The sequence below is a fragment of the Eulemur rufifrons genome, chromosome 11 (genome assembly GCF_041146395.1).
Source record: "Eulemur rufifrons isolate Redbay chromosome 11, OSU_ERuf_1, whole genome shotgun sequence".
Classification (NCBI taxonomy): Eukaryota; Metazoa; Chordata; class Mammalia; order Primates; family Lemuridae; genus Eulemur; species Eulemur rufifrons.
Genome location: NC_090993.1, coordinates 3,317,196 through 3,325,385, shown reverse-complemented (window position 1 = coordinate 3,325,385; position 8,190 = coordinate 3,317,196). Strand labels below are relative to the sequence as shown.

The window sequence follows — 8,190 nt, the reverse complement described above, 5'->3', positions numbered from 1 at the left end:
TCTGAGGCTCAGTCCGAGAGGTAGAAGCCATCCCTGCTTTCAGTGGCCAGACAGACCTGGAAAGTCTGCTCAGCCTCTGTTGTTACTGTGTCTCGCGGACAGAGGCTCTCCAGGATCCTCTGATGCCTTTGCTGACCCTGCTCTGGCTGTTTCCACGTGGTGCTCCAGACTCGGGCTCCAGCAGGACAGAGTTTTTGTAGTTGACGTGTGTGTACAGTCAGGACCTGAGCTGCAGGCAAGACCCAAATCTCGCACCCTGATAAGCTAAAATTGCCCGATTCCCCGGCCTTCCCAGAGACTATTTTGGAGCCCTTGTCAGCCTCTCCTGGCAGTAGAGGTTCAGTGTCATCCCATTTGATCTCCCAGAACTTCATATTTTAAGGAACAATGTTTGGGGTTGTCACATCTTATTTCCTCCTTGTTGATTTCTTATGCAGATCAGCCCAGCTTCGCCCAGGGACAGTCTTGCCCAGGCCATCGCAGTGATGGCTGTAGGCTCTAACGTCAGCCTCCCTGCTTACAGTGGCTCGAACAAGTCATTCAACCTTTAAAGCCTCACAGTGGGGGCAATAATGGTGTCATACTCACAGAATTATTGTGAGAATTAAACGAGCTAAACTGTTTACATTTAGATTAGTACCTGGCAGGTGGTGCCCTTTTCACTACTGTTGTTATTAGAAGTCTCTCTTTAGCCAGAAAAAGTTTCTTTATAGCCCCTCTAAGAGCACTCAGTGTCTGTCGGTCCTTAACTAAGACCCATTAGTCAACTTGTGGAATCAAGATTGGCCTCCAAATAGACCAACTCCTGGCAGATTTTCTCACTGACAATTGTAATCCCTGCACTGGAAAAAATCCCATAGTAATGGCACTAATGCTGCTCAGCAAATTGAACGTACAGTATTTCAAATAAACCTATGAAAAGAGAAAATAAGTAGAGGTAGAATTCAGACTTGTTCAGAGCAAGAATGCAAAATGAGAGGCATGAAGTAACCATCGTCGCTAGGTGTGACAGCAATACATTTATCAAAAGAGCTTCATTTGAAATTTTGAACAGTTTACCATAAAAACATTCATGGCAAATGCTTATCAATCAATTCCGTGTACCAGGCACTGTTGTAAGTGCTTTATATTTATTGACCATCTGCAAATACTGTTATCATTCCCAGATAACAAATGGGGAAAGAGCAGCTTAGGGGAAGTCAGTTGCCCCAAATCACACAATTGATAAGTGATGGATTTAACCAGAACATAACCCTAGGCAGTCTGATTCCAGAGCTCAGAGTGCTAACCATTCATTTCAGATACCTCCCACCTCACCTTCACCCTGAATATGGATTCATTTGTACATGATTTAAAATCAAATTGAAGGAGAGTTTTGCTTAAAAATGGTAGAGCCCATTAGCTACACAAATAATCTTCACAACTCAAAGCTAAATGTTTTCAGTCTTCAGTTGGTGTATCCTCACTATTTGACATGCAGTAAATATTCTCTCTTCTTTTTTACTATAAGAGCAACATCATTTTTCAGTTTCCACAAGCTGGATTCAAGTAGGTCCCCAAAATCCTTAAACATCTGTGACTGGTGGTGTACAAATGGTCGAAGCATTTGATTGTCTTCCTAAAAAGTAAATGATAGTAGTAGATAGACCTCATGTCATTCGAGTAAAAAATCTTGCAAGCATATGAGTAGAGTGCCCAGTAAGTTTTCCCTCTGGGCTAGAAAACTGCATTTGAAAGTTGCTAGCAGAGGCAGTAAGTCACACAGGACAACTTTGTTTCTGGAAGGCTGCCTGAATGGCTCTTAGTTATTGCCAATAAGGAAAACTGGTGAGATAATCCAAATATTTCAGATTGGAATGTTATATAGTCTTCTAATACTGGAGAGGGTCTGAGGTCTGCAAAGGAAACATGGGGTGTGGGGATTCCCTCCCCCGCATTGGTAGGGTTTTGCTGATGCATCCCTGCCCCATGGGAGCAGGTGCCTCTGAGAAGGGATTTGAGATGGCTTTGGCCCATAGTGCCAGTGACAAACGGTGGAGGAGGTGGTGACAGTGTTGAGAATGGTGACGGCAGAGAGCAGATAGTGTGACATGGCATTTAGGGTCTCACTGTGTTGCCCAGGCTGGTCTTGAACTCCTGGGCTCAAGTGATGCTCCTGCCTCAACCTCCCAAAGTGCTGGGATTACAGGCGTGAGCCACCCACCATACATCACCCAGCCCTCCAATCCTTATACTTTGTATTTCTTGCCTTACTGCACTGGCTATTACCTAAAGGACAGAAATGAAGACAGCTGGCATCCAATAATCTCCTAACGTGATGAGTTATGTTTGGTTTTATAATGATAAACCAAATTTGCATTTCTGGGATATTCTGTATATTGTATTGTAAAGTGAATGGATATCAATGCTGCAATGGCCGGGGCTGCCTGGGACCTGCCAGATGTGCACTAAAATGAAAAGGCCCGAGCAGAGATGGTTGAGAGGGCAGTGGACTCCCACTTCTAAGGCTTCACCTTGCTTTTCTGCTTAAACACATGCATCCCCAAGCTCAGGAAATGCAGTGATATAAGTATCTAAATTTAATGGAAAGATACTCCTTTTCCTCCCAGGATTCCGGTTACTTACGGGAGGTTTACACTGTCTCAGTCTGAGAAACTGCGCTCTTGCTGTGCTCATGCCTTGGTAGAACACCTTGAGAGCCTTGGCAAATTCTCTGTCGCAGCTGGCCTGCTGAGTGCACGTCCCATTCACCTCCGTGGCCAGTGGCACTCGTGCTGTCATCCCAGTTGTCTTCAGGGTACTGGAAGGCTTATGGGCTGAAGTGAAAAGAAAAGGTAACATTTGTTTATTCATCTATTTCTTTATCCAGGCATCTCTATGTTTATTTATTTAGGTGGCATTCTACTATATCAGCATTTATCAGGTACCAGTTTGGACCCATCCAAAGAAATTTCAACTGGGCAGAAGAAAAAAAAATGTCCTACATTTTTTTGTTTATGGTACAAGAAATGAATTAACTCATTCTTTCTTAGAAAGACAAATACCTATCCCAAATGTAGGAATTTGGGGATAAGCTAAACAACCAGGACTTGAGCGATCTCTCACCTTGTTGACCAGAACCAACTTTTGCAAGTGATTCTTTGAGAAACACGTTTTCCTCTCTTAGGGCTCTGTTAATGTTTCTGAGCAGTTCTGTCTCCTTCTCTAACTTGTGCAGCTTCAGATAAAGTTCTGATATCTGGTTTGATGTAGTCTACAAAAAACATGTCAGTTAAGCCTTTTGCTGGGTTATCTTTGAGACTGGCAATGTTTACTACCACGTGAAAACCAAATTTAAACCCCTCAGGGTATGCAGGAGTATATCAAGAAAACTTTTGTTAAGGGGAAGGAACATTAATAATCCTCAATCAGGTATCATCTGAGATTTTGTAGTCACCTGTGATACCCATTTTAATGTCACATGAACACACCTGGCTTGTATCCTTCACGGTGGGAATTTTCTTGGTGTCCACCATGATGTGACCTTCACCTGTGACCATGAGGTCTGGCTGAGAGCAGCTCAGCTCGGCGCAGCCGTCTGTAGTATGGGAGGGACACCATGAAGGAAGGAAATGTCTCAGTTGTCCCGCCCCAGTGTTGTGTGAGGAGATGTTAAACCGTGTAATCACCTGCTGGGCTAGAAGGCAGGGGACAAGATGGGCTGTTGCCCACTGCTGTCAGGACCCTGGCTACCTCCTTCCTCTACCTCTCCCGCAGCCCTACCTGTACTGACGTTATATCTGGTTGAAGAATGTACCGTGCGAAAGAATAAGTAAACAAGGTACCTTGAAGGCCCCATAAATCAACAATGAGAGCATTTGTCTGCAAATAATTCAGAAACTCCTGAGATGCATTTAAGGCTGCAAACTGGATAGTCTCTTCAATTTGAGGGTTCACAATTTTCCATACAGGTTTGGTATATATAGTGTTTGGAAGGTCATAGATTCTGTACCTGAGAAAAGGACATAAAACAATTTAAAACCAGAAAAGGATCAGATGAGCCAAAGATTTGCAGCACATGGATCGATTACATAAAAGATGATGTATAATTGATTCTTGTGATTGCCACCTCTGTCGTCTCAGTTATTCAACATGGGTAGCATCACTGTATGGAAAGCAATAAATGTCTAACAAAAAGGAGGAAAGGTCTTGGTAAATTCTTTCTACGTAGATAATCTAAAATTGCTGATTTTCCGTGTGAGGTGGTTGTTTGGTTTTTGTCCTTTAGTCTCCCCTCTCTTATTATTGCCTTATCTTTTAATGTCCTTTCAGCCTAATTAGATTAAGCACAGCTAGCGCTTCTGCCACATCATAATACCATCCTTTTGTTTCCAACTAAAACAAAAACAAAAACTGTTTCACTTAGATAAGACAGTTTTGCTGGATATTCTTTCTGATAATTAAAATGTCTTGAGTCTACTGCTTCAATGACATAAAAAGTTCAGTCCACACTGACCCCACAGCCCAGTGACCTGGAGACATGTGTGGCTTCCCTAGTAAATAGATGGGGAGAAATACGCATTTTGGAGTTGAACAGAGAAACTTAAGAAAATTTCCTGGTAAACTAATTCTTAAAACTCGAGGGGAGACTGGACTGCCTCCCACCAGGGCTGCAGGGCAGGGGTGTGCAGAGCCGCTCCTCGGGGCAGGCTGGTACCCTATCTGAATGCCCCGCCCTGCTCCTTCCTTCAGCCACTTGACGCCAAGGCACTGGACAATGCGAATCTGGAAATCGATCCTCTTGCCCAGCATCTCCAGAGGGTCAATCACCACGTCCTCCTCCCCGTGTGCTCTGCAAACAGAAGAGGAGAACATTGACCTCCGGTTAGACTGGGTCCAAGCGAGTTAGGATTGTGACGTCAAGGGAATTAGACAGAATCCTTTAGAGATAGCTAGTCTCACCAGCTGTGGAATTCATTCATTCGGGAGACACCTAACGGGAGAGCCCCCTCTACACTGGCACCTCAAGGTGAGATCTGGACCCTCTCAAGGAGCTCACAGCCTGGTGGAAAAGAATATAAATAGCTCCACGTGATAAGCGCATGCAGATGTGGATACTAAACTCTCATGGAAGATGCTGATAGGTCCCCAGTGGGATGGAGGGGACAGCCAGCTAGCTGCCCAGATGCAGCCTCTCAAGTTGTCACTTTCCTTTGTGAATTATTTACAGTTCAGAGTCAACCCCAGGCCTACAAGCTCAGAAACGGATTTGGACAGCTTTCTAACAGGGTAACTCTCACATCAGCCAAGCTCGCACAGTCTGAAACTTAGAACTAGACTGCTGCTTTATTAATCTGCAGTGGGAGATATAACGTCAGGCAGCCTTAAAGCCCCAGGCAGCCAAATGACCAGCAAGTTGCTTAGAGGCCCAGTAAGGACAGTGAGTTGTCCGACAGCTTGTTCTCTTGGTCACAGAAGCTTGGCCTTCTCTTACTCCCTTCTGGAGCTGGTTTCCTCTTTGGAAAGACAAAAGGGTCACACTGGGAGCCTAGGAGGGCCCTGGCACCCAGACCAGGCCCCCTGCCAGCCTCTTCGCTTAGGATTGCTAAAAGACTTTAGCTCTTGTAAAAACTGCCCTTGGCCTGAAGAGGAAAAACAGATGAGCTATCCCGAGAGGCGGCGAAAGGTAATGGGGCAGACTTCAGACAGGACTGATGGCTCAAAACAAAGCCTGTGCCCACAGAAAGGTCAGTGACAGCACAGAATGAGGCCAGACATCTCTGTCCCTCCCTTGAGAAAAGGCGCAAAGAAATGGCCAGGCCTGTACGAAGGATGGAGGAGGAGTGAGCTGGAAAATCAGTGTTCTACTCCTGGCTCGTAGGAAAAGCATCGTGCTTGTGGCCAGGAGGGGGCTGGGGTGGGAAGGCCCTACAGCGCCCTGGGCTTCTCTCTTCTGAGGCCTCATCGTTTGGAACTAACCTAGCTCTTCTGGCTCTTGTTCAAGGCTCTTTCTACTGCACCTGCCTCTTTGGGATGTCCTCCTCATTCCTTGTGTCCCCCAGGGCAGTGCTGGGCTGTCTCAAATGTGGTTGGGGATTTCGGGTCAGCTGATTTGGCTGTCATGGCAAAAAAATCAGATTTGATGAGGCCAAATCATGAATGAATGAGCTCATTCATTGGTCTTACGAATGACCACTTCAGGGCACCAAGTTGACCACCCCGTCCAGGGAACTCAGGCTTGCTCTGGATTTCCTAAATGTGACGGACCCAGAGCTGGGCAAGGGGGAGAAGGAGACACCCACTGTCCCGTCGGCGAGCAGGGGACGATGGAGACATGCAGCACGGCCTCCTCCAGCCCCTCATAGTCCAGAAACGCCACTTGCTCCTCAAGTTTCATGCAGTAGGCAAGTGGCTGGAGCCAGACGTGAGCTGAGCCCAAGTGGACGACTTCAACAGGATCCCAGAACGGGTCATCGTCTTGAGCCACGTGGCTGTCTTCACCATCTAGAAAGCGCTGGTAAAGTTCCTCCATTAGGAATTTCCTATTGATAAACTTGGCTTTTGACCAAATCCACACCTGGAAACACAGAGAAGGTCACCAATATTTGATTTCATCTGCTGCTCTAACAGTTTGATTCTTCCCAGCATGCTCCGTCTGTGGGTTTTGGGCACCCACAACCACACACCACTCTCACCAAACTCAGCTTTGCTGGGGTCCTTCACGAGCCCCATATTCATTCCTGGACCTGCTACTTCAGCATTGCTTGAAGTTTCTTGAGCCAGAAATGACTTAGAGGAGATGATGCAGGAGTTAGAAACAGACCTTCCCAGGGGAAATGAAGGTTTGACGCTTGCGGTATGCAGAATGGCCGTCAAAGATGTCCACGTCCTAATCCCCAAAATCTGTGACTATGTTACCTCACATGGCAAAGGGGAATTAAGGTTGCAGGTGGAATTAAATTTGCTCATCAGCTGACCTTAAAATGGGGAGAGTAGCCTGGGTTATCCAGGTGGGGCTCGATGTCATTACAAGGGCCTTAAACGTGAAAGAGGGAGGCAGAAGAAAGAAAGAGATGTGACGATGGAAGAAGGGTCAGAGAGGTGCCAGGCGGCTGGCTTCGGGGATGGCGGAAGGCGGCCTCTAGCAGCTGGAAAGGGCAAGGAAACAGGCTGTCTTCCTGAGCCTCCAGAAAGCGGAACAGCTGTGTCGACACCTTGCTTTTAGCCCAGTGAGACCCATGTTGGATTTCCCACCTGCAGAGCTATAAGGTAATAAGTTTGTGCCGTTTAATAAGTGTGGTGATTTGTTACGGCAGCAATAGACGACAATACAGGGGCCGTCGCCCTGGAGGAAAGCTGAGAAGCGGCTCCCCCACGATGATCAGATTGCGTGCGTCTGCGGGCAGACACGGAGGTGCTCTCAGCTCCGCTTCGCAGAGACCCAGAGGGGTCCCGTCCCTTGTCCAGGGGCTCACTCCCAGCGGGTAGCAAATCTAGGACAAGAGCCTGCCACTGTCTGCCTCTGTCCTGGGCGAGCACGGGGCCTCTGTCAACACTGGCTGCCAAGAAGGGACAAAACCTCAAGCTGCAGCACAAGGGTTTCCAGTTAGATAGAAAATTTCTTGACCATCGATGTCACAGCCTAAATGGTTACCAGGTAAAACTAGCAATTCCTTTTCTGGGTAACTCGGAAAACAAAAACCAACAGGTAAGGCATTCTCTCTCTGTGTTATGCATCTTCATAAAAAGGACATTCTCAACACTCTACAAACAGATTTCATTCTGTTTCTGTCAGCTTCAAGTAAAGTGAAGGAACACAGTACTCCTCTGCCACAGGCCGTGTAAAGGTTGACCGTGAACGTGGCCGTGGCACATGCTGTGGTGGCACAGAACAACAGGAATTCTAGCCATCGTGGCTTTTCTGAAAGATCTAGGCTGGGTGTAGTGCCTGTGGTCCCAGTGATTTAGGGGGCTGCGGCAGGAGGGCCACTTGAGCCCAGGACTTCGAGACCAGCCTGGGCATCACAGCAAGATCCCATCTCTACAAAAACAAACAAACAAAATTAGCCGGGCATGGTGGCACACGCCTGTTACCGCAGCTACTCAGGAGACTGAGGCGGGAGGCTTGCTAGAGCCCGGGAGTTCGAGATTACACAGAGCTGTGGTCACGCCACTGCACTCCAGCCTGGGTGACAGAGTGAGACACTGTCT

At 47.0% G+C, this 8,190-nt stretch overlaps 1 protein-coding gene across 3 annotated transcripts in view; it reads right to left on the bottom strand.

The window, feature by feature from the left end:
* Positions 1 to 1,020: 1,020 nt before the first annotated feature.
* LOC138393391 (kinesin-like protein KIF28P) overlaps positions 1,021 to 8,190 on the bottom strand; it is a 38,775-nt gene continuing 31,605 nt past the window's right edge. For 2 of the 3 annotated variants that reach the window (XM_069484529.1, XM_069484530.1), the window contains 7 exons: positions 6,282 to 6,556; positions 4,697 to 4,831; positions 3,825 to 3,991; positions 3,471 to 3,577; positions 3,106 to 3,253; positions 2,626 to 2,816; positions 1,022 to 1,618 (listed from right to left, as the gene is read on the bottom strand). In XM_069484529.1, coding sequence (XP_069340630.1) covers positions 1,466 to 1,618; positions 2,626 to 2,816; positions 3,106 to 3,253; positions 3,471 to 3,577; positions 3,825 to 3,991; positions 4,697 to 4,831; positions 6,282 to 6,556 — 1,176 coding nt within the window. In that variant the 3' untranslated portion in view covers positions 1,022 to 1,465. Of the gene's footprint in view, positions 1,619 to 2,625; positions 2,817 to 3,105; positions 3,254 to 3,470; positions 3,578 to 3,824; positions 3,992 to 4,696; positions 4,832 to 6,281; positions 6,557 to 8,190 lie in introns of all 3 variants that reach the window. The other variant, XM_069484528.1, reaches the window with a different exon arrangement.